The sequence below is a fragment of the Ahaetulla prasina genome, chromosome 4 (assembly GCF_028640845.1).
Source record: "Ahaetulla prasina isolate Xishuangbanna chromosome 4, ASM2864084v1, whole genome shotgun sequence".
Classification (NCBI taxonomy): domain Eukaryota; kingdom Metazoa; phylum Chordata; class Lepidosauria; order Squamata; family Colubridae; genus Ahaetulla; species Ahaetulla prasina.
In genome coordinates, this window is record NC_080542.1 from 105,693,542 (window position 1) to 105,719,946 (window position 26,405).

Consider the following 26,405-nt stretch of genomic DNA (forward strand, 5'->3'; position numbering starts at 1 on the left):
CTTTCTATCTAGCCTACAGCACTAGAATTCTTGGGAAGGAAGTTCCACCATACAAATATTCCCCTAACTCTGTATAATTTTCAACTTTATACACAAATTGCCAGGTCTTCCCACTTGATGAATTGTAAACTAAAGTTGCATGTATGTATTTGACTTGTGATAATCAGGAAAGAACTATTTCTTTAAAAATATATATAATTATTTTTTTCCTTTTCTTTAAACAGTGGATAAGCAGACATGTTTTCTAGACAGGTATGTTTTCTACCAGTTCTCATCTGATGAATGCACATACCTATTCTGTGAATATGAGGGAGAAAAGGGATGGAAAAATGGTGTGAAATTTCTATTGAAGATGGTGCCTGCTACTTCTCCAAGTATGAATACGTGTAAGCTGTAAGTATATTTCTATTAGTTACTGACTGGCTTGCTTCACATATACATTAAATATTTTGAATTTTACAGCAAGTTATAAGTCAATTTCTTACGATTTACCTTTTCAAACAATTTAATAAAATTTAAAAATATTGCAAGTATTTTTTTTAAAAAAACCTAAATCACTAGTGTGAAATATTATAAAATACTGTATAAATACAGTAAGTACCATTGTAAAAATGACTATAAACTGTATTTAGGTTTATAAAAATAAATCTAAACCATTATATTAAAAAGAGTGATTTTTTTTCTTATGATTTAGCTTTATATAGGAATCAAAGAATAAACTAAACACTTAACAATATATATGAACAAGATATTGTTCATATATATTGTTAATATTGTTAATATTACGTACCTTGATGAATGTATCTTTTCTTTTATGTACACTGAGAGCATATGCACCAAGACAAATTCCTTGTGTGTCCAATCACACTTGGCCAATAAAAAAAAAATTCTATTCTATTCTATTCTATTTGCTTGTGAATAGCAATAAACTCTATTATTTTACTTCCTGTTTTCTACATTTTATAAAGGCTGGTGCTACTTATGTATCTTTGTAATCAAGTATATCACAGTAACTAACAAGAATGCATGTTGTTAATCATTTTTAAGCAATTTTAGTAAACTAAAAGATTACTATCTTGGTCTCAATTAGGAGTTAGTTTTGCATTAAGCGATGGGCAAAAGAGATCAAACCTAATACATAATTAGGTATACAGACAGCACTAATGTCATAATTGAGGCTGTTTAGTTTTGGCTTAATTTGACTTGTGATCTCAACTACCATCACCATAATATAAATCTGTATTATTGTGGTTATTTAATAATCTTGATTAAAGAATCGATGAGTTAGGACAATATGTGAGCTTTATCACATCATGCTACTTTAAAATAGTGACAAATTAAAAAGCAGGACTATTAAAATAATCAACGGGTAATGACAAATAAAGAAAGGACAGCAGAACATGAGATTTAAAAGAAATCTCATCAGAAACTGATGGGACAAACTGAGAATAAAACATCAGATGCAGTAATCTGCTGGGTTTCTTGTATTTTATGTCATGTACTCACTGGAGGCAAAGTCAGTGGCTTTCTTGATTCCATCTGTTGATCACAAGAACCTAATAATTGAGGTTTATAACTTTTAATTCCTCTTCCTTGAAATTAAACTGAAGAGTTTATTTTCTTGGGGTGCCATTCTTAAAGTTGCTGTTCAGTTATGCCATTCCAGGAAATGTAATAACAAACCTACAACATATTTTCTTAATATAAACATATTTGATAAAAATAAAGGCATTTGGTTGTACTGGTGTTAGGAACATTTTAATCATTTATATTAATATATATTAATCATTTATATTGATATATTCTTCTTAATCAAGCTCTTGGCGGTTGGCGGTTCTTCTTATATCAAGCTCTTGGCAGTTCCCAATCAGCAATTAAAACACCAATGACAAAATAATATATTAAAATATTAAAACCATAAACATTAAAAACCTCTCGTACTAAAACTAATTTTTAACATACAGTTCCTCATAAAATCCTCTCATCCACCACATCTCTTCCCAGCATGTATGGGAAAAGCCAGACTTCAGAACTTTTGGGAAGGCTAGGAGGGTAAAGGCCAGCCAAACTTCAAAAGGAAGGGTATTACAGAGGTCAAGGGCTGCTATGAAAAAGGCACACTTCCTAGTTCTCACAATATGGTAATGTGTAAGAGAAGAGATTAGGAGTGTGCCCACCTATCTGATCTTGTAGAACGGATAGATGTCCTTAGGAAGAAGCATTATGCAGATAACCTAACCCTATGTTGGGTTTTAAAGATGATAACCAGAAACTTGAATTGTACCTGGAAGGAAAATGAGAGCCAGTTTGCGTAGCAGAGATATTACATTGGCAAACCTAAGCATTATGTCTTAGTCATAGCAGTCTAATTCTGTTTTCCCGTGCCTTCAGGGAATTCAGACCAATCTTACACCTCAGATGTACTATGAGATTTTATTTGCTTTTTGTTTCAAAAGGGATAACAGAAGAATAGAAGAAACAGCTGAAAGCAATGCAGAAATTCTTGCTCGTCTCACAGCAGCAGTAAGCCTTTCTTAAAGATTAATTTGTGGGATGATTTTAATTAGTTACTTAAACAATGCATTTCTTGTATTTGTATCTGGACTGTAAATCCTCCACTACTGATTAGCAGTGGAAAAGGAAACAGCAATAGTAATTAATATTACTTGTAGAACAGTGCTAGTTATTAAAGTCAAGAAACTCAGGGTAAGCATAGCTGAAGCAAAAGTATTTAAAATCTTTGGACGTAAAGTTATATTATTACTGAGAAGTTGGGAGATATTTTTGAGTAATAGAATATGAATATGAAATACATGTCGCTTGTTTAGAATATTTAAGGCATTGCTGAGAAAGATTTTTCTCAGCGATCCCACTGAATTCAAGCCAGTTAAGGAGGAACTGGGCACGTACAACTGGTCTGCATTACCCTGGAACATCTTTGCCAATTCTGACTTTAAGATCCCAAGCTCCCAAAATATCTTCGTTTGGCAGCACATTATTCAGCTCTCTGCACAAGAGTGTGCAGGAAGACCAAACATTAAACTATTAATTCAGACTCCTATCCACATGAAAATAAACATTAATACCAAGAATTAGACCAAGACATCTGAAAATGACCACTGTGAGCCAGTATTTCTGCTGTACTATTTGTTTAATTTCAACTGAAATAAAGGTTTAATAATTCAGCACTTGTTCCATGCAAACCCCATTTAACAATTTAGTGCATATATAAGCAAAACCTCAACAGAAAGAGTAAAGAAATATCCTGACCTATGTGCCTTGTAAAAATGATACAGTTTTTAATTAAAAATTGCTTAAAAGAGATACAGGGTTTTTTTCTACTCATCAATTGGCAGCATTAGAAACCATGTGCACAAGAGACTATGCTTAACTTTCATAAATAAAATAGTTTTCACCCTCATATCTTCCAGCTCTTTTGGATTATTGTGCCCTTCATCCCTGATAGATGATCAGTTATGCTGGTGTTTATTTTTAAACAAATGATCTCTTTGATTCTAGATAGCTTTGAAATACACTGCTTTTTTGCTTAGCATGTAGACTGAATTGTTTATTTGTATTGCTAGATCTGCCAGTAATGTCTCATTAACAGAATGAAGTATTGCATACTTTTTCCCTTAATGCATCAGAGAAACACTTTATTTTGTAATTTTAATTAAAGAGATAGCCCTGCCAACTTTGTCCATTAATGCTTATCTTGCCACCCTTTCATTTTTTTTAAAACAAAAACTTCAGTGCTCCCTTTGTTAAATGTATATTTTACTCCTAATATTGAAGATCACGTGCTCCGGCCCCCCAGTCCTTACTCGTTCCCCGGATGGTCAAGACCCTCAGAGTTTGGGTCTTCGGCTGATGCTTTGCAATGCCCGGTCCATGGTCAATAAGGCTCCCCTGATTTGTGACCTTATTCAGAGGGAGTCCGCGGACTTTATGGGCATTACGGAGACCTGGTTGGGCACAGAAGGGGGTGTACCCCTGGTTGAACTGTGCCCTCCGGGTTTCCGGGCATTTCATCAGCCGAGGGCCCAAGGTAGGGGTGGGGGGGGTGGCGGTTGTGATTAAAGAAAGTCTGGACCCGAGGGAGTCCACTGTTCCTCAGATAGCTGGTTGTGAATCCCTCCTTGTGAAGTGGGGCCACCGGAATCAGATGGGGCTGTTGATCACGTACCTGGCTCCTTGCTGCGTGACTACAGCCCTACCTGAGTTACTAGAGGTGCTTGCTGGCGTGGCGGTTGAGATTCCCAGACTTCTGGTCTTGGGCGATTTCAACCTGCCATCGGCTGGTTTATCATCAACGGTGATTCAGGAGTTCTAGGCCTCCATGACGGCCTTGGACCTGATTCAAGTAACTGATGGCCCTACACACATCGGGGGAGGCGCGCTAGACTTGATTTTTATCTCTGGTCAGTGGGTTAATGATCTGGTTTTAGGAGATATAGTGAAGGAACCGGTGTCATGGTCAGATCATTTTCTTCTCCGTCTAGACTTTCAAACCGCCACTCACCACCGCAGGGAGACGGAACCAATGCGTTGGTTCCGTCCCAGGCACCTGATAGACCCGGAGAGGTTCCTGACAGAGCTTGGGCCATTTCCTGAGAATCTTACCCACGGCACGACTGAAGAACTGGTTGCGGCCTGGGAATGGGCCGCGGCTGGGGCTTTGGACCATGTCGTGCCTTTGCGGCCTCTGACCCGGCGTAGATCTCAATTGGCTCCCTGGTTTTCCAAGGAGCTGAGAGAGATGAAATGCCGGAGAAGACGCCTAGAGAGCACCTGGAGGTCCAGCCATTCCGAGGCTGATCAGACACTAGTGAGGTCTTTTACTAAGACCTACCTAGTGGCAATGAGGGAGGCAAAACGCTCTTACATTTTCACCCTCATTGCATCGGCAGATAACCGCCCGGCCGCCTTGTTTCAGGTGACCCGTTCCCTCCTTCATCAAGAGGGATGGGATGACCCCTTACAGGGACGAGCTGAGGAGTTTAACGGTTATCTATACGATAAAATCGTTCAGCTTCGGGATGGTTTGGACCAAGATTGCGATGATCCAACCGAGATGACAGAGACACGTCTTGTTGAGGTTATTTGGGATGAGTTTGATTCTGTGGCTCCCGAGGACGTGGACAGGTTGCTGGGGAGGTTGCATGCAACTACATGTTTACTGGACCCGTGTCCTTCCTGGTTAGTGCTGGCTGCTCAGGAAGTGACACGAGGCTGGCTCCAGGGGATTATAAATGCTTCTTTGGTGGAAGGGGTTTTCCCCGCCGCCTTGAAAGAGGCGGTGGTGAGACCCCTCCTCAAGAAGCCTTCCCTGGACCCAGCTATTTTGGGAAATTATCATCCAGTCTCCAACCTTCGCTTTGTGGCAAAGGTTGTAGAGAGTGTGGTTGCATGGCAGCTCCCCCTGCACGTGGAGGAAACTGTCTATCTAGACCCGTTCCAGTCCGGCTTCCGACCCGGTTATAGCACGGAGACGGCTTTGGTCGCGTTGGTGGATGACCTCTGGAGGGCCAGGGAAGGGGTTGCTCCTCTGCCTTGGTCCTATTAGATCTCTCAGCGGCTTTTGATACCATCGACCATGGTATCTTGCTGCGCCGGTTGGAGGGATTTGGAGTGGGGGGCACCGTTTATCGGTGGTTCTCCTCCTATCTCTCTGACTGGTCGCAGACGGTGTTGACAGGGGGGCAGAGGTCGTCCTCGAGGCGCCTCACTTGTGGGATGCCTCAGGGGTCGATTCTCTCGCCTACCCTGTTCAACATCTATATGAAGCCGCTGGGCGAGGTCATCAGTGGTTTCGGGGTGAGTTATCATCTGTACGTTGATGATACTCAGCTGTACTTTTCCACCCCAGACCACCCCAACGAAGCGGTCAAAGTGCTGTCCTGGTGCCTGGAAGTTGTACGGGTCTGGATGGGGAGAAACAGACTCAAGCTCAATCCCTCCAAGACGGAGTGGCTGTGGATGCCGGCACCCCAGTACAGTCACCTGCATCCGCAGCTGACTGTTGGGGGCGAGTTAGTGGCCCCAAAGGAGGTGGTTCGCAACTTGGGCGTCCTCCTGGATGGACGGCTGTCCTTTGATGAACATCTGGCGGCCGTCTCCAGGAGGGCCTTTTACCAAGTTCGCTTGGTCCGCCAGTTGCGTCCCTTTCTTGACCGGGACGCCTTATGCACGGTCACTCACACTCTGGTTACATCTAGGTTGGATTACTGCAATGCTCTCTACATGGGGCTGCCCTTGAGGTGCACCCGGAGGCTACAGTTAGTCCAGAATGCGGCTGCACGAGTAGTAACGGGAGCCGCTCGTGGCTCCCACGTAACACCACTACTCCGTAGCCTGCACTGGCTTCCTGTGGTTTTTCAGGTGCGCTTCAAGATTTTGGTTACCATCTTTAAAGCGCTCCATGGCTTAGGACCCGGGTACTTACGAGACCGCCTGCTGTTACCCTATGCCTCCCACCGTCCCATACGCTCTCACAGAGAGGGTCTCCTCAGGTTGCCGTCCGCCAAACAGTGCCGGCTGGCGGCCCCCAGGAGTAGGGCCTTCTCTGTGGGGGCATCGACGCTCTGGAACGAACTTCCCCCTGGCTTACGTCAAGTGCCTGATCTTCGGACCTTCCGTCGTGAGCTAAAAACACACTTATTCATTCAAGCGGGACTGTCATAATAGTGTTAAATTTTAATTCGGGGTTTTATTAATATTTTTAAAATTTTTAAACTAAATTTTTAATATCAGCCTTTTTGTAATTTGCTATGTTTTAAATGTTTTTAATTGTATATATTTCATGTTTTATCTCTGGCTGTACACCGCCCTGAGTCCTTCTGGAGAAGGGTGGTATAAAAATTTAATAAATAAAATAAATAAATAAATAAATAAAGGGAAAGCTAGATATAAATAGTTTAAAATAAAATTGAATTAACTGAGGTTGACATATGTGGATTCAGTCAGAATCCTGGTTTCGGACTTGTAGGAATGTGTAGAAAATCATTGCACTACGCCATTACATGCACAGTACATTCAATAAAATTAGGGAACTGCTTTCATATCAGCCTGAGAAGGAATGTTAGGGAAGAGAAGGTGACACTGCCCTGACAACTGCCCTGACCAGTTAAGAAAACCAACTGCTTCTACAGCATACTAATTTATAAATCAGAAACTGATAAAGTGGTCCGCAGGTATTATTGGGTTTCAAGTTCCATAATTCCTCACATTTTGCTGTGATTCAGAGCTGTGGTTAGAATGGAGTAGTGCCAGCTACTTTTGCTAACTGGTGACTGCCTGCAATTTGGCAGTTCAAATCTCACCAGGCTCAAGGTTCACTCAACCTTCCATCCTTCCGAGGTTGGTAAAATGAGAACCCAGATTGTTGGGTGCAATAGGCTGACTCTGTAAACCACTTAGAGGGGGCTGTAAAGCACTGTAAAGTGGTATATAAGTCTAAGTGCTATTGTTATTTTAAGAGCAGATTTAAATTAAAGCTCAACAAAATCTGAAGAACCATATATTGGGTCTTTCATGGCATGTTAAGCATAGCAGTCTCTAGTTAATCTTTATAGTCAGTTAAGCCTTGCCATTGAATAATCAAATCTAAATGTTTACAAGATGATTAAACAGTAAATTAATTAATAATAAAAATGGCAACCATGATGGGCTGCTACTTGATACTTCTCAGGCTGATTTTACTATCCTATCATACATCCAAGCCATCAGGCACACAGAAACTGAAGGAAAAAGCTAAATCGTTAAGACACATTGTGAGACAATGTCTTTGCCAACTGCAAGATATTGGAAATAAATCGTGAGATGTAAAGAAAGAGCAGATCAGCAGAAGCCATTAATGATGTTTGAAAAGAAGTGCAATGCTATGGCCATGAAGTATTTCCTTAGGTTAATGGCTTTGGACTGGTGGTTGCCATTTTATCTCTCTTTTTTTCTCCCTGACTTATGTGCATCCATAGATGGTCACCAGAACAGATGGTACTCCAAAGAAGGCTTTATCTTGATTATAGAAAGTCTGAGATACTGGTTGCTTTCTTCAGCTGGTCTATACTCTAGAAAAACTCTGTGACATTCAGGTTGCTCTGAAAGCTGTTTCAGAACAGTTGAATGCTGAATGAATCTTATAAACAATGACAGAATTCATAAGAGTGCAGTTACTGACAGCAAAGACTTTGGATTCTGTCGGCTTTATCTTCTCACTAAAAATTTCAAAAGACTATCTTTAGGATTGGAATTTGGTTTGGAGTCAGAGGGCTATACCTGGGTGACATTAGAATTCCCATTGTTATTTGAATGTTGAACGAGAATAGCATGGGGGAGTAGGTGGAAGTGGGATTAGAGGGCTGATTGAAGGGCTTCAAATTCTGGAAATAGTTTGACTGATTTGGCCCAGGTAGATGGCAGAGTTTTTTGGGCTGTAGGGGGTGATGCAGTCCAGAATGGGCTTTTGGTTTTTTTTATACAAGTTTTTATTGGTTTTTCAATTTCCCCCTTTCCACACAACCACAATTCATGAAGAATTGACGTTTTCTTATCTTATACAATTCAAAATATTCAAATAATTTTTTCGTAGTTACAATTTTAGCCAAGATGTTCCTTTTTCCCCCCATAGTTTTTTATTCCTTTCCTAATATTTCTTTGCATATTTTATTGAATCACATCTACTTTCGCCCTTCATTTTCTAATTTCTCCATTTTTGTTCATATTCATTCCCTTTCATTCCTTTTTTTTTTGTTTAACTATTTCAATTTTTATACTTGGAATATTTTCGGGGTTATCTTTTCTCCATTTCCTTTTCACAGCAATCTCTTCCCTTGTACTCCTCTCCCTCCCTCCTTTCTTCATACCTCCTTTCTTCCTTCCTTCTTGTCCTCCTTTTCTACTTCCCTTTCTCTTCTCCTCCTCCACCCTGCTTCCTCCATGTCTAACCTTTTGTCCTACACTTACTTCCCTTGCCTTACCTCCTCTCCTCTCCTCTTCCCTTCCTTCTTTCTCTCTCCCCCTCTCTCCCTTCCAACTTTCTCCTTCCTCTTATCTCTCTCCATTACTGTATCTATTTTCAATATCTCTAATGTCCAAACATCCCCAATTCTCTCATTTATTACATATATTTTTGAAACCTCCTCTCCTATATTTTAAACTTTAACATTGTCTTCATCTTATTTCATTTATATCATACAGTCAATTGGTACAACTTTCCACCTCTTATTTTCTTAACATTTCTATTCAAAATCCAATACTTATTATTTTCTTCCAACAATGTACATCATTGTACATCAATGTACATCAACCAGCAAATGCTCTGTCTTACACATTGGAAAAAAGAATTAGAACACTAAATACAAGCTTGATGACATTACTTTGTAGATGACCCCGTCAAAGATCTTGGAGTTTTCATATCAAATGATCTAAGTGCCAAAGCCCACTGCAACTACATCGCCAAAAAGGCTTTAAGAGTTGTAAACTTAATCTTGCGTAGCTTCTTCTCCAGAAAGATTACACTACTAACCAGAGCATACAAAACATTTGCTAGACCAATTCTCGAATACAGATCGCCTGTCTGGAACCCACATCTCATTTTGGACATTAATACAATTGAGCGTGTCCAGAAATATTTTACAAGAAAAGTTCTCCACTCCACTGATCACAACAAAATACCTTATGCCACCAGACTTGAAAACCTGGGTTTAGAAAATTTAGAACTCTGCTGCCTTCGGCATGACCTGAGTATAACTCATAAAATCATCCTTAAAGAATTATTGGTTTTTCTGAAGTTGCTTAGGAACTGAGATTCTGATGGGCAGTTTGATTGAGACCATGAACATTAGTTAAAGGGACAACTAAAGTGTTTGACCAGATTGCAGTAACTCTCTTCTCATGGATCCTTGATTAACTGAGAAACTCAGCAACTTGAAGTTGCAAAGGGTATGGCTATCCCCCTACTCTTCTGCTTCCCTTCTTTTAGGGTGCTCCTCTTTCAGAGTTCAGAAAAACAGTTAAGACATTATTATTCTATCCAAAGTGCATGTTGTGTTTGAGCATTTAAATTGCCAGACTTGTGTTTTTGTACACCTTTCTTTTGAATACAGTATTCTTTTGATTATGTATTTAATTTATTTTATAAGAGAGTTTATTATTGTCTTTGAGGATGGATTTTACTTGGTGGCATTTTTGATTGGAAGCTGCCCAGAGTCTTCAGGGAATGGGTAATATACAAATAAAGTAAAAAATTCATTTATTTGTTTAGATTACTCTTATATGGAGTCACTGAAGCAGTAGGCAAGAGCTTAAATAGACTCCAGAGGATGGTAGAGGATAGAAAGGCCTGGAGGAACGTTGTCCATGGGGTTGCGATGGGTCAGACACGACTTCGCGACTATCAACAACAACAATATGGAATCAATAGACTAGGTTTACCAAAAGCACTTAGTCATTTGCACAAGTTAAGCACTGTTAACAATAATAATCAAAATATAAAATATTAATTGAATTGTAGCTGCATAAAGTAAAATAAAGGTTTATTTATTTATTTATTGTTTCAATTTCTATACCGCCCTTCTCCCAAAGGACTCAGGGCGGTTTACAGCCAAAGTAAAAACAATTAGTACAATTTTTAAAACCAGTTTAAAAGGAAAATTTAGAGTTGGTTGAAGAACTTAAAACCAATAAAATCCCTTATTAAAACCCCACTAGGCCAGTCCTATGTATAACTAATATGCCTGTGTGAATTTTATTATTTATTTATTATTTAAATTTGTATACCGCCCTTCTCCCGAAGGACTCAGGGCGGTTCACAGCCAGATAAAATAGACAATAATATTACAATATAAATACTATTAAAATACAATTAAAAAACTTATTCAATTGGCCGAAATTAAAATTTAGAATAAATGATAAAAAACCCATTAAAAAACCCACAAATTTAAAAACTAATCCAGTCCTGCGCAGATAAATAAGTGTGTTTTAAGCTCGCGACGGAAGGTTCGGAGGTCCGGGAGTTGACGAAGTCCTGGGGGGAGTTCGTTCCAGAGGGCGGGAGCCCCCACAGAGAAGGCCCTTCCTCTGGGTGTCGCCAGACGACACTGTCTCGCTGACGGCACCCTGAGGAGTCCCTCTCTGTGAGAGCGCACGGGTCGGTGAGAGGTATTCGGTAGCAGTAGGCGGTCCCGTAAATAGCCCGGCCCTATGCCATGGAGCGCTTTGAAGACGTTCACCAGAACCTTGAAGCGCACCCGGAAAGCCACAGGTAGCCAGTGCAGTCTGCGCAGGATAGGTGTCATACGGGAGCCACGAGGGGCTCCCTCTATCACCCGCGCAGCCGCATTCTGGACTAACTGAAGCCTCCGGATGCCCCTCAAGGGGAGCCCCATGTAGAGAGCATTGCAGTAATCCAGACGAGACGTCACGAGGGCGTGAGTGACTGCGCACAAGGCATCCCGGTCTAGAAAGGGGCGCAACTGGCGCACCAGGCGAACCTGGTGGAAAGCTCTCCTGGAGACGGCCGTCAGGTGGTCTTCAAAAGACAGCCGTTCATCCAGGAGAACGCCCAGATTGCGCACCCTCTCCATCGGGGCCAGTGATGGAATGATGTGGCTCTTCAATTTGATCTTTTCACTTCTTTCTTTCTCCAGTTCAGGGTCTACTTTTGGATATGTACATTTAAAAGTCCTATTTTCTAAGTACTTATTTCTTGATGAGTCAGACTGAAACCTGTAAATAAAGGAAATGCATGTTCTCTCCAAACAATAGAAGGGTGAGGAACTGTTGAATGAGAACAGCTGTGTTGAATAATGCCAAGTTAGTTCAAGTGCAGGAAATAACTGCAAAGGGTGCACTTTTGGTCAAAGATAGTTTATTTCAGTTAGTTAAAATAATATGTAAAAGTTGTACATAAGGCAATGAATGATGTTAGGAAGTCAGGAAACTGCTAAAACGGTATATATATGTATATATATATATATATATATATATATATATATATATATATATATATATATATATATATATATGTATATGTATATGTATGTGTGTGTGTGTGTGTGTGTATAAAATTACGATCCTGAGCTAGGCTTTCAAATTCCTTCATAAATTGGGCTGATGTGAGTTGCTTATTTGTGAGATTTATATTGGAGAGTCTTTTCTATTTACCCTGGCTTAATTGAGTTTGTTGATAAGTGATTTCTGGGAAGACGTTTGATGAAATGAGGGAACTGTGTACCAAATGTGATGAAAATTATATGTTTTCCCCATATCTTACCCTATTTTTTTAGATTTATAGCTTGGCTATAACCTTGCTGAAGTTAAAATACTTCTTTCATGAAGCTAATACCTATAGCATTTAATTAATTCTATAGTTCAGCTCTGTTGCATTCAGTGGAGTATACATCTCAATAAATATAATTAGGCTTGAAGCTGAACTCCATTCTGGTCTTAAATTCAGGATGCTGGAAAGAGCAAATTCTGTCTGTTCACATTACTGTTCCTTGTATAGGCAGCAAACTATGTGGCAGTTCCATTGGAAAGAACATAAATACTAAAATAAATTTATATATATATATTCCATCAGCATATTTATAACACATTTTTTGATGTGCTAGATGCAGAGAGAACTGGCAACTGTTCTGGCTATGAAAGCAAGAAAATCAGGTGAATATATCAACTTTTTGTCTATATACAACATTTTTTAATATAATCACAGAAAGAAAAACTAGAATTAATTCTCTGAATGTGACAAGAAATATTGTTGATATTTGATATCTGATATATTTTCATTTTGTATTCAGCCAGTTAATATTTACGTGATGCATTTGCTTGATGTATTATAGGTAGTCCTCAATTTACAGCCAGAATTGAGCCCAAAATTTATGTGGCTAAGTGAGACAGTTGTTAAATGAGTTTTGCCCCATTTTGCCACTTTCTTGCCCCAGTTAGGGGAATCATTGCAGTTGTTAAGTGAATAACACGGCTGTTAAGTGAATCTGGCTTCCCCATTGAGTTTGTCAGAAAGTAAAAAAAGGGCGGTCACATAATTTCGGACACTGCAACTGTCATAAATATGTTGCCAAGTATTCAAATTTTGATCATGTAACCATAGATGCTGCAATGGTCGTAAGTGTGAATACTGGCCATAGGTCATGTTTTTCAGTAGTGGTGTAATTTTAAACGTTCACTAAATGAATGGTCATAAATCAAGGGCTACCTATTGATTTATTCTGTTTGCATTTTTATATTTTATAAATTAGTACATTGTCTTAATTTGAAATATATGTTTCAATTTTGAAAGTGATGTTTATTTTCATTGTTTAAGTTCATGGTTTATCTAGGATCCAAAGCACACTTTTCAAAATTGTCAATGTTTACCTGATTTTGTAGAAATTGGCCAAAGTAGGAGCTCTGGGATATTTGTTATTGGGAGAAACTTTTCTTGTCTATGAAGAGCAAAATCTCTTCTAATCTCACATGAAGTCATAGAAAATAGAGCACATTTTCAAAGAAAAAGCTGTTAAAAATTTAAAATGGATACACAAAAGAAATGTCCATTTCACAATAATGTGAAAGCTAAAAAGAACGAGCAGCTTGGCCTATCATGTAATGTATCAGTTACATTTAGAAGCAAATTTGTGTATCCCTTGAAAGCACAAAAGAAAATGCCCTCACAGCCCCATAACGTAGACTTCCAAAGCTAGTGATGTGACATATTCTCTGATGGTAATTTCTAAAATCCCTTTCAGTTGAGCTGTCTAGTTTGAATTATATCCCAACATAGCTGGAAGATGACAGGTTAGGGAGAGCTTCAGTAAGAATTCATTATGTTTCAGAGAATTTATTAAGAAAATATTAGCCCAAAAACCCATGAGAGAACAAAGAGATTTTTCAAACCAAGCAAATGCCATTGCAGTAAAAATTTGTTTATAATATTCGTTTATAATATATATATAATATAAATATTATATATTTATATGTTCCTGATAAAAATAAATAAAATAAATATTTAAATATTAAATATTTAAATATTAAATATTTAAAAAATCATAAAAGAAATAATGTTAGTTTGTGATTGTGGTAAAAAACAGGCTTTAAAGTCATTTGGGGGTATATATCTGAGAAAACGGGTATTAATTATCACTGCAGATAAGATAGTATTTCTTCCATGTTTAATTAATGTGACTAATTTTAGTTGATCCATATCAGACTCATAAATGTTAGTTATCCATGCTAGTTGGAATAAATTCATTCTAAATAAGCAAAGCATTATAGTGAAATTCTGCAGGCATGGCTTCTTTGTCCTGTGATTAATGATTCTGAGTAAAGAAAATGATCTTAATGTACATTCTTTATAATAGGGTATCCAACAGGCCACATCACAATCTTTAAAATTTGAATTTCAAAAGCTTTCTTTGTTGGCTAGTTATTTTATTTTGGAAGTCATGAGATTTTTCCAGTGTCCCTAAAGTTAACATTTACAATTAGTCCTACTCATTAAGTTGTGGTATTCATTAAGCACGGTGCCCATTTAATGAGTCTTAACCCCTGCTCTTCCAGTTGTGAAGTGGAGCACAGGTTGTCTTGAGTGGGGGAGGTGTTGGGAGGGCTGGCAGAGGCCCACACTGTAGCACCTCCCTGTATCATACTTGTCTGTTCTGGGCCTCCAAAAATCTTCTCCCACCCCCTGAGGCATCCTGTCTTTCACTTCCCTCCATGCTGGGTTCCACAGTTACACCTCACTTTCCAAAGATCGTCTTTGGGAAAGACAATTGGCCAATCTGCCCCATAATTTTCCTATCCAGGAGCTGCATGGTGCCATTACATAAGTGGGCTTCACTTTGAGAATGGTTGCAGTTCTCATGATCTGATCTCTCTGTGGCTGCTTCCACAATGATGCCCGCTTCTGGAATGGCATCACATGGCTACTGTATGATTCTCCTTCCCAAACTGATTTTTGAAAAAGGTAAATAAAGAAAGCAGTAATGAGGAGAAGGTGTGGGATTCAGCAGGACAGGAAGCAGGCTCAAGGTCAGCAGGGTGGGATGGGGGGAAAGTGGGAGGATGATGCCTTTAGACATGAGGGTAGTCAGGTTGTCAAGCACCTGAATTTTGTTCATGTGACCATGGTGGCATTGCAGCAGGTGTAAACTCCTGTGCAGGTTGTAAGTCCCTTCTTTCAGTGACATCATGATATTGAATGGTTGCTGAACTAACAGTAATAAATTGAGGACTATCTATATTTTTGTACACATCTATTAATGTTAAAAATACAAAAACTTGAAGAATGACCATTCAGCTAACGAATGGTGCTAATCCAGCAATCTTCTTTTCCTTTTCTATTTAATTATCTACTGCTTCTCTATTTGATTGTGCACTATTTTCAAAGCAAAACCATTTTCTGTTTGGATTGTTAATGGTGTTTTGGAAGCAGTGTGATAAATACACTTTGCCAGCACTGTTAATATTTGTTTGGTGCTTTAATATTGAACGTAATGCATAAGATAAACATTTGATATGGCTGGTGGGAAATGAGGTACTTTCCCATGTTTTTATTGTACATGCAATTTGAGCTATAGAATAATTGGAAAGTGCAGTTTACACAACCTGGTGCTTTCTGGATAAGTTAGTCTCCATGCTAGCTGTAAATTTTGTACTCCAACACATCCAGAATATACAACATTGGCGAAAGCTGTTATCTTCTTAAAAACTTTGAGTTCTTTTCCTGTGTGAGTCAGTGAAGGGAAACTTTCTCCAATTAATGTTTCCAACAATTGATTTGTCTTGCATTTTATTATGATCTTTAGAAAGTAGTTAGTGTTGATATTAAATGTTCACTCTGTAAAACCTAAAGAAAGGAAGTTGACACTTTCCTTGGTTATATTGTTCCATTCTGTTTGGCTGCAGAATATATAGGGCACAAGTAATTAGTCTGTGTTTAAAATTTTATCTGTGAAGTATATAGTTTATAAATTTAAATTATAAATTTAAAAATTCATTGCTATACAATATAGTAGGCTTGTGTTTCCCAATCTGGTGCACTTCCAGTCCAGCTAATCTGCATTACTATGGATTGAATTTTAATACTGAGATAAGTAGATAAGTAGAGAAACATATCCTGTTTTTGAGTGAAAGTACCCAATACACTAACATTCATTTTATGATAACCATCTCTCGTGTATCTTAATATTGCACTTCAGTATACATTTTTCATGCATTCAGTTCCAGGTTACTTTTTTTTGCTATAAGTTCCTCTATACATGTGACTGACTGGATTTTTTGTAATTTGGAATTATTGAACCAACGTATGGCTCTTATCTATAGTTTTTGTATTCCAATTATAAAAATGCATTCTTTTGCTTTCAACAAGGGAATGAGCAGATTCTTTAAGTTATAGTCATTTCTATTGGAAGTCTTATTACAACCCAAAGATTATCAAGCATTGCTAATGGCAAAGTTTTCCAGAATATTCAGATTTTCAACGTTTGTGAAAATCAAGATTTTGAAACAATGTGAAGGGCATTTCTCTTCTACTGAAGAGAAGATTTGGCTGCTCAGACACTTCCCATATTTATTCCTACCTGGATTAATTAAATTTAGACTGAAATTAGTCTGAAATACTATATGTGAGTTATTTGGAATGTGGTTTAAAGATAGAAGCACATTCTCAATTTTGAAGTTAAAGAATGAAAAAGAATCAAATCGCCAAAATTCACATATTTTATGACAACTTAGGATACAAATAAGACATGATTGGAGTACAGATAGTGATCACTTATTGAACACTGATTCAGCAATCATTACAATAGTACTGAAAAAGGAATTTTACAATAGAGATAGATATCTATATATTCAGTCATTTCCCATGTTTATTTCAAAAAGTCTGTAAAAGTTTTCAAGTCAGCAATAAACTATTACCTTTTCTCTGATCAAAATAGTCAATTTGGTTATCTCAGTAAATGCTATTATCTTTAACAATTATTTATTCATTGTGTGTAGTTTTTGCAAACAATAATAATAATAATCTCAGTGCAGTTATAAAAATTATATAAAAGCATATATAAAAACAAAAGTCCATGACTTTTTTGTCTATTTGCCTCCAAAAATCTCTAGTTTCAATTGTATATTAATTTCTAAAATTCTCTAATTGAAAGTAAAAAGAACTTGTGATTTTGAACATTGTAAGGCTGAGTTTCAAATAGAATTATGTACAAATAACAAATATTTAGTTACTAAAATATGTAAATTTGTACTAAAACTTGGAACAGAAGAACAAGTGAAAGTGTATTATAAAAATTGTGATTAAAATATACAAATATAATAGTGGGAAAATATGTGGTTGAAAGGATTGAATTTACATTATTTTTTAATAAAATATATTACTGGTATAGGTCAGTGTTGGCAAACCTTTTCGGCACCAAGTGCCAAAACAGGAGTGCGCGAACAGGGGAACACCGGAAACTGAAAGAGCAGGTCCCCGGCATGCATACAGGGGAGCGGCAGAAACCAGAACAGCAGTTCCGGAAGAGTGCTGGAAACCAGAAGAGCTGAGCTTCCAGTTTCTGGTGTGCACATGTGCACAAGTCACAGGGTCTTCCGGTGTCTGGCGCACATGCATGTGCGAAGACCATCTGGCTGGTGCTCATATGCACCAAGGAGCTGCTCCTTTGGTTTCCTGCATTCCTGCGTGTGTGCAAAGACTAGCTGGCATGCTGTAACCCAGAAGAGCAACAGCCGACAGCTGACGAGGCCGGAGAAATGGCTCTGCATGCTCCTTCCAGCACATGTGCCATAGCTTTGCCATTATTGGTATAGGTCATCAGAGAAATTATCTAGAATTTTAAAAAGTTTATGGTGGAAGTGTGAATAAGAAAGGACAGTTTATGAATGAGTTAGAATATCACACTATGCCAAAATGTGGGTGACACAGTCATTGTAGCTTGTAAGGAATGTTTGTAGCTTAATTTAATGTGTGAACCATATTAGTATGCTTGTATTTGGCTATGGTTAGCATTTTTTATTGCTGACTAACTACATAAAGTATGTGTCTTTATGTAGTCAGCAATCTCTGTAATGATTAGAGTGTTAGATTAGGACCCAGGAAGTTTGTCTTTTACTGTAGAAAGAGATGTAGCTGTGAAGCTCATTGGATAGTACAGGTAGTCTTCGACTCACAACAATTAATTTAGTGACCGTTCAAAGTTAACATTACTGAAAAAAGTGATTTATGACCATTTTTCACACAACTGTTGTAGCATTCTTGTGGTTACGTGATTTACATTTGGATGCTTGGCAACTGACTCACATATATGATCATGTGATCACCTTTTGCAACATTCTGACAAGCAAAGTCAATGGGGAAAACAGATTCGCTTAATAGCCATGTTACCAATTTAACAACTGCAGTGATTCATTTAACAAATGTGGCAAGAAAAGTTGTAAAATGGGGCAAACCCACTTAATAAATTTCTCAATTAACAACATAAATGGGCTCAATTGTACTTGTAAGTTGAGGACTACCTGTATTTGGCTGTCATTTTTTAAATGTAATATTATGTTTGATTCTTGGTGGCTAACAATTATTATCGAAACAGGATAAAATAACCATTTTTTAAAAACCACAATGTCAATAGCATAGAATGACTAATGAGAACATTCAGCACATTGAAATCAGTCCTTCATTCAAATCAGTCATAAGATGGATTCATTTGTACTGGTAAAACCCCAGACTAGATGGCAAAACCAGGTTTTTAATGCATTTGCAAAAGGTCAGCAAGTCTAATCTCATGGAAAATGATATCCCAAAGGACGAAGACCAGGTCACAAAAATTGTCTTCTTGGTCGTTGTGGATGGAAATGTCTCGGAAATGAGATGCAGACAAGGCCTTCTGAAGGAGTTCCTGAAAAGATAAAAGGAGGGGAGATTTAGAATAATGCAGGCACATAGCATGGGGAGGCTTCACTGATGACCGATAACAGATATTGTCCCAGATTTTTTCCTGATGGTTAATACTGCCCAGTAATGAATTTCACTGTTCTACTTTTTTTTTCTTTTTTTTTTTTACTGAGGGATGTTTTTGCATTATTATTTTACTAGAATGAAAATTAACTAATTTTAGTAGTTAAATATGTATCTACAGTATTCCAGTGGTCTCTGTGGAAGGAAAGTAGAATAGAAGTATAATAAACAAATATTAAATATTGCTTGTACGTTCTCTTAATTCTATGACATCAGGAGATTAGCATCAGGAGGTTATTGCTACGCAATTACACTACATACAATACTAAAATATGACTGTACTTGCTAAAACTTTAATCAAAATATTTCTTGAAGATGGTGAATCATATTGAATGTGGTAATAAATTGTTTTTAACAGGTGTGAAATTCAGCAGGTTGTGACAGGTTCTAGAGAACCGGTAGCGGAAATTTTGAGTAGTTTGGAGAACTGGCGAATACCACCTCTGGCTGGCCCAGAGTGAGGAGGGAATGGAGATTTTGCAATATCCTTTTCCTGGAGTGGGATGGGGATGGAGATTTTGCAGTATCCTTCCCTTCCACACCCACCAAGTCACACTACACCCACCAAACCATGCCCACAGAACTGGTAGTAAGCCACTCTTAGCTTTTAAAATTGCTGGCAAGTTTATGGGTATAATGTTAATTTTCATAGGTCCTGTTAGAAGCTCTTATGTGTACCTTTTGTTTTTTTTTTCTTTAGCAATGAATCAAAGTTATGATATCTGCAGTGGAGAAGCAACAGTGCAAAAAACCCCGAAGGATATCTGTGATGCACAGGTAGAAAATAATTACTCATGCATGATAAGAGATTGGGAATCGTCTTTTTACAAATGTTATTGCTAATACTTACATACTACCCCACAATCCAGCTATACAATATACAAAACTACATGATTTTGTTTGTGACTTTCTGCTATCTAAGGGTCTAACCTCCTGAAAATCAGGTGTGTGGTTATACTTCTACATTTATCCTTTTAGTTAGATCAATTTGTAGTATTGTCTTATTCTAATTTCTTGCATTAAAATGAATATAACTGAATTAAATACATTATTTTTGGACAATATAATTTGCAGATTTATAAGGTTAGGGTTAAATCTTAAATCTTCTTAACACCACATGTAAAAACATAAAGCTTTATAGTTTAATTCCTGAAAAGAAATGTAAAATTTAGACCTGTCTGGAAACTTGTGCTTTCCAGTCTGGAAACGTCTACCCAACATCAGACTATATCTCAATACTAACTATAGCAAAGTCTGATGTTGGGTAGAAAGTGAAAAAACATATCCCTATCAAGTGCATTTCTGTTGTAAGATGGTAGCTACCTGTCCATTCATGCATGAAATTATATCGCAACTATTTTTCTGGAATTTATCCTTCCCTGCTTAATAAGAACATTATTTTAAAAAATTGGGAAGAAAATAATTGATGTGATGTTTTGTAATTTGTCAGTTCCAGCAGTATTTCTTTTCTTTTTTAAAAATTCCTTCTTCAAACCTATAATTTTCATGTAGCAGGCTGACTCCACCACTAATTAAGATGTGCTTTTGAATTAAAGGACTTGGCAACCTAGCCCTTGAGGATATGGATGATTTCCCCTGTTGACTGTTTAAAATTCAATAAAAGGAAACAAATTTGCCTCCTTCATTATTTGATGTATGATAGCTGCCTTCAACTTGATGTTGAATTGAGAGGAACAGATGGGGTGGATTAGGCCACATTAACTAACTATTATGGGAGTTGGCTCATGTTATTTGAAGAAGGTTGATGATAGTAATTGCAGTAAAATTTTATAATGGATCCATCATAATGGACTGTGTTGACTGTTTCTACTTTAGGTAAGTACTACCAGTGAAGTTCTCACTACTGGTAGAGGATAACTTAAATCTTTGGTGCTCTAATTTAAAGATGAATAAGTTTTTTGATTAGTTGGTTTAATATGTACGTACTCCAAATTGTAGGTCAACTAAGAGGTCATATAAATTGAATATATAAATAAATGAGTACATGTTTCTAATTTTAACCCCTTTCTTCTGTTTGCTCCATATGGGAAAATAGACAGGATCTTTTGAAAGATCCTGTTTAGTTGCCCAAATGTTAACATAATCCTTGTATTTGGTGACTTTCAATTGAGTTAGTCCAGAGCTTCCACAATTTATCCATGAAGGTGTCAAAATTGGAATAGCTATTGCAATATTAAGAAAATTGTAAATAATGGTAGCATGCTATTCATTTTAATAGATAATGAGTACTTTATATTTATAATATTTACTACAGAGCAGTTGACGTATTTATCATTTGGTTGCACGTCATGTCCATACCATTAGGTTGGTTCTTTTTTTTTTTTTTTTTTTTTTTATTCAAAAAGTTTTTATTAGTCAAAAAAGGTTTATACAAATACATATCAGGTATGGTAAATTTTCAGTTTTCTTATCTAAAATAAGAATTTTACTCAAATTTTTTAACACATACAACAGCCATATGGCAAGCAGGTGACACGAAGTAGCTAAGTTTACAAATTTTAAAAAACGTAATAAAGAAGAGTCAAGAATAAACAGAATATCGTACAAAAGAGAATAAGGAAAACCAACACAATCCCAAATATCTTTATCACTTCCTAGTTTTGGATCTCAGAACTCTGGGTTCAGCCTGACCCAACTCCAGGGCCGCAACAGCGGCAGCCGCTCGCCCCATGATCTATAACCTCCCTTCTTCAATTCCTGGGTCATCTGATTCCAGGAGGGCTTTGTGTTCCTCCACATAGGCCGTAGCCTCCATAATTGTACTGATTTTTTCGTAATGCCCTCCCGAAAATCATCAATCCTCTGGCATCAGCCATCTGAAGCCCACTCCTTCTGGTACAATTTGCTTGACAAAAATAATATTTCTTTTCTTTTTCACGTACCTGTCTGGGAATCTGCCTCAGAATGGCTATCTCCTGCCCCTGTAAATCAGTGCCCCACTCCTATGTTTTCTAAGAATTTCATCTCGTCTCTCTTCTCACAAATTTGACATGAACCTCTCTGGGAACTGCATGCGTGCGTGCATATTGCGAATTAACTCTATAAACTCGATCCACATCCCAATTCATGAAATCAACACCTCTCCCAAGAAATTCTCCCAACAATTTAGTCACAACATCTCTCAAGTCTTCTTGGTCCACTTCTTCCAAATTTTGAAACCTAAGGAAATAAGACATTTTATCCATCTGTAGTCCAAGCACAGCATTGCCTGTCGTCTCCTCTCTTTTCTGCACTGCCCGCATCTCACCCTCCAAACCTTCCACTTTCTGCTTGTTTTCTGCTGAAACTTGTTGAGTATCCTTTAAATCCTTTTGGATAGTCACAATTTCTGCTCTTATTTCATCCAATTTCTTGTCCATATTAGATAACTTTTCCAAAATTCTCCATCTCTCCAGCAGTTGGTCTCTGACCTTTTGCCATTAAGGAAAAAAAATACAAAATCCTCAGGCAGGCACAGTATCCTTGTAATTTCCTCCGGATCCACCAGGGGCACTCACAGGAGCAACGAGTCCAGAGTACAGTTAGTCAACCAGGAAGTCAAGGGAAGTGATGTCATCAAAATTCTCATAGTGAAGGCGGAAGCTGGACGCCACCACTGTTCCCCAGAAGGAGGGGCCTCAAACCTTCCCTCCTAAATTTCTCCATCACCTCTTCTCTCCAGAGCTCCACAAAACCGTAATCTTCTTATTTTAAGTTCTCCTCTCTCCAGAATAACTCGTGCTCCTTCCAACCGCAGGGGAGAAAACCCCGCACTCCGGAGCACTCCACCACGCCACCGATATTCCTTCCTTCTCCTCCTCAATTCTTCTCCGTTCCTGTTCACCACCAGGCTGCTGCAGTTATAAATCCAATGCCCGGTGTCACGGGCACAGCGGCCCAGGCGACGACCAAAATAATGGCCGCGGCCTGTGGCCTCCGAACCCCGCCAAGCCTAGGACGCGCCAGCATCGGTCCCCACAGTCCTGTATGTCGGCTGGGAGACCCCTGGCGAGCCGTCCGTGCGGCAGGTGTCCTTTTCGGAACACCTGGCCCCTGAGGGCCTCGGCGGCGGCCGGATTCGGGCGCTGGAGGCAGGAGAAGCCTTCCAGACGTCCGTTGCCGCTGGACACCGGAAGTCGTCCCTAGGTTGGTTCTTTTTGTTGTCCATGTTGAGTTTATATAAATGCCATTTCAAGGTTTTGTTGTTTGAGATTTAAAAACAAAGGAATTCATTATCTGCTCTAATAAGCAACATGGAAATAAGATTATGTGGGTGAATTACAGAAAACAAAAGTATTTCAGTTTCAGTGAATCCAGACATTTAATTGGTCTGAAAATTACTTTGAACATTTTGCAAAAATTAGTAACATACATATTAGCTAATACCCCATTTTTTATTTTTAGAAATTATTGGGGGTGTTGAACTGAAATGAAACAGATAAGGCCAGCACAGGACCATGTATTAATTTGTATATTTGGCTATTTGGTAGCACTAATGAATGCATTTTTCCTACAAAGTAATAATTTAGCAATTGTATATATAATCATATATATAAAATCATAGGGACATGGTGGCTCAGTGGCTAAGATGCTGAGCTTGTCAATCGAAAGGTCGGCAGTTCAGAGGTTTGAATGCCTAGTGCCACCTAACGGGGTGAGCTCCCATTATTTTTCTCAACCAAATATTTTGCCAACCTAGCAGTTCGAAAGCACATAAAAAATGCAAGTAGAAAAATAGGGACCACCTTTGGTTGCACCTTTGGTGGGAAGGTAACAGCATTTCATGCACCTTTGGGATTTAGTCATGCTGGCCACATAACCATGGAGACATCTTCAGACAGTGCTGGCTCTTTGGCTTTGAAACGGAGATAAGCACCGTCTCCTAGAATTGGGAACAACTAGCACATATGTGCGAGGGGAACCTTTCCCTTTATATATAATCAGAATCCTAGCAATTTTCTTGCTTCTCTAAATTTCTCATTATATCTTGGAGTGTCTTACCTGGCAGAACAATACAGAGATAGTTGAATTCATAGACAACATTAATAATAATGATGTTCATTTGTATCTTATGCTAAACCATTGTAGTTTGATTCACCAAGCTAACCAATTCTGATTTATTTAGTAAATCACAGAGAAATAAGTACATGGTTTACAATTATGTAGAATTTCTTTTCTTATATACATAGTTACAAACTGACAAATGAGTATCTGCAAATTCATAAATGGAATGCAAATCTCAAGGTTAAGAGAAAACTGAGATTAGTGTTTTGTGATTTTTATTGTAGTCAGCAGGAGTTTTGAAGGTCTGAGTGTAAAGCAAGAATAGTTTTGAGAACAGATAGACTTTTGACATTGAGCTTAAAGGGATATTTTTTTCTGAGTTTTCTCTAAGAGATTCAGGTTATTTACTTTGTATCACTTTTGGCTTATTTATTAGTGATGTTTTTGCTTTTAAGGACATAATTTTCTGGACGATTTTACTATTAAGATAACAACATTTTGCTGTGTGCTATAAAACAGTGGTCACCAACTGGTGGTCCATGGACCACTGGTGGTCTGTGAGAAAATTTTGGTGGTCAGTGGAGAAATCTTCATATTTTTGCCGGTGCACCCTGGTGGAGAAGCTGCGGCACAAGTGGGCTGAAGCAGCAATTGCGATGGCTGGAATCTGTGGGAACGAAGCACTACTTGCACTTGCGCAGCATCAACATTCCGCCTGGGTATACTTGCCCAGAAATGGCGCAGGAAACTTCGGCCGGGCTCCTTGAGACATGAGAGCTTGCAGGGGACCGATCTGGCGTCCACAATGGAGAGCAAAATCCGGCTGCTCCCCTGACCAGATGCTGTTTACCGCTGTTTACGTCCCAAGGAGACGAGGGCTGCTTTGTTCCACCGGCTGGTGCAAATATACTGAGGCGGAATGCTGATGCTGCGCAAAATGAAAATAGAGAAAAAGAGACAGAATGAAAGAGAGAGAATAAAAAAGAGAATCAGAGAGAGAATCAGAGAGTGAGAGAGTGAGAATGAGAGAGAATTGGAATGAGAGAGAATGAGAGACAGAGAAAGAGACAGAAAATGAGAGCGAATCAGACAGAGAATGAGAAAGAGACAGAATGAAAGAGAATCAGAGAAAGAGAGAGAATCAGAAAGAGAGAGAGAGAGAATGGAGGAGAGAGAAAGAGAGAAAGAGAGAGAGAGAGAGAATGTAAGAGAAAGAGTGGGAGAGAGAGGAGAGAGAGAGTGGGGGGAGAAAGTGAGAGAGAAAAAGAGAGGAGGGAGAGTGCCTGAAGGACGCCATCCCATTACTGGGAGTCCAGGCGCTTCAGCAAGCGACGCGCTGGATTCATATTAATGGTCCACGGGATTTAAAATTATGAACTTGGTGGTCCCTGAGGTCCAAAAGGTTGGGGACCCCTGCTATAAAATCATTATAGTATTTTTTTTTCTTTTCAAGCAAGTTTGGTCTAATGGTAGCTCCAGGCTACCAACCAAGAGACTGTGAGCTCTGGTCTAATCTTAGACATGAAACCAGCTGCGTGACATTGGGCTAGAAAATGCTTCAGCCCAATTGTTTCACAAGGTGGTTGTTATGGGGAAAAATAGAGGGAGAAAGGAGTAGAAGGTTCACTACCTTGCATTAGTTATAAGAATAATAAAGATAGGATAAGAAAATTGGGAGAGGCAGAAAGAAACCTATGCTGTTTCAAGTGTTCGTCACAGATTGTTAGGACATCCAGTTTGTTGAATATAATTAAAGTGTACATTAATGTCTTAGGCTTAGGGCCTGGGTACTTACGGGACCGCCTGCTGTTACCACATGCCTCCCACCGACCCGTACGCTCTCATAGAGAGGGACTTCTCAGGGTGCCGTCCGCCAAACAATGTCGGCTGGCGGCCCCCAGGGGAAGGGCCTTCTCTGTGTGGGCTCCCACACTCTGGAACGAGCTTCCCCCGGGTTTACGCCAAATACCTGACCTTCGGACATTCCGTCGCAAACTGAAGACACATCTTTTCATTCGCGCGGGGCTGGCTTGAATTGAATTTTATCAATTTTAAATTTTTCTATTAATTAATTTTAAATGGGGTTTTAGTTTTTATATATTTTAACTTTTCAGGCTAGTTTTAAAATAAGTTTTTAAATAAGTTTTTTAATTTGCATTTTAAATTGTACATTGTATTACCTGTCTTATTTTTGCCTGTACACCGCCCTGAGTCCTTCGGGAGAAGGGCGGTATAAAAATCAAATAAATAAATAAAAAATAAATAAATGATCATGCAGTTAGCCTCAGAATCTATTCAATTTTTATTATGCTATAATTGGTGATTAAAAGCAAGATAAATAAATAATGGATAAACGTAACCTTGTAGGGAATGAATTTGTGGA

The 26,405-nt window shown here is 38.4% G+C and overlaps 1 protein-coding gene across 2 annotated transcripts in view; it reads left to right on the top strand.

Annotated features, from left to right (window-relative positions):
- RAPGEF5 (Rap guanine nucleotide exchange factor 5) overlaps window positions 1-26,405 on the top strand; it is a 141,161-nt gene that overhangs the window by 23,985 nt on the left and 90,771 nt on the right. Inside the window, exons 5-8 of one of the 2 annotated variants that reach the window (XM_058181979.1) lie at window positions 225-393; window positions 2,457-2,523; window positions 12,615-12,663; window positions 19,719-19,795. In XM_058181979.1, the coding sequence (XP_058037962.1) occupies window positions 225-393; window positions 2,457-2,523; window positions 12,615-12,663; window positions 19,719-19,795 (362 nt within the window). Of the gene's footprint in view, window positions 1-224; window positions 394-2,456; window positions 2,524-12,614; window positions 12,664-19,718; window positions 19,796-26,405 lie in introns of those variants that run through there. The other variant, XM_058181980.1, reaches the window with a different exon arrangement.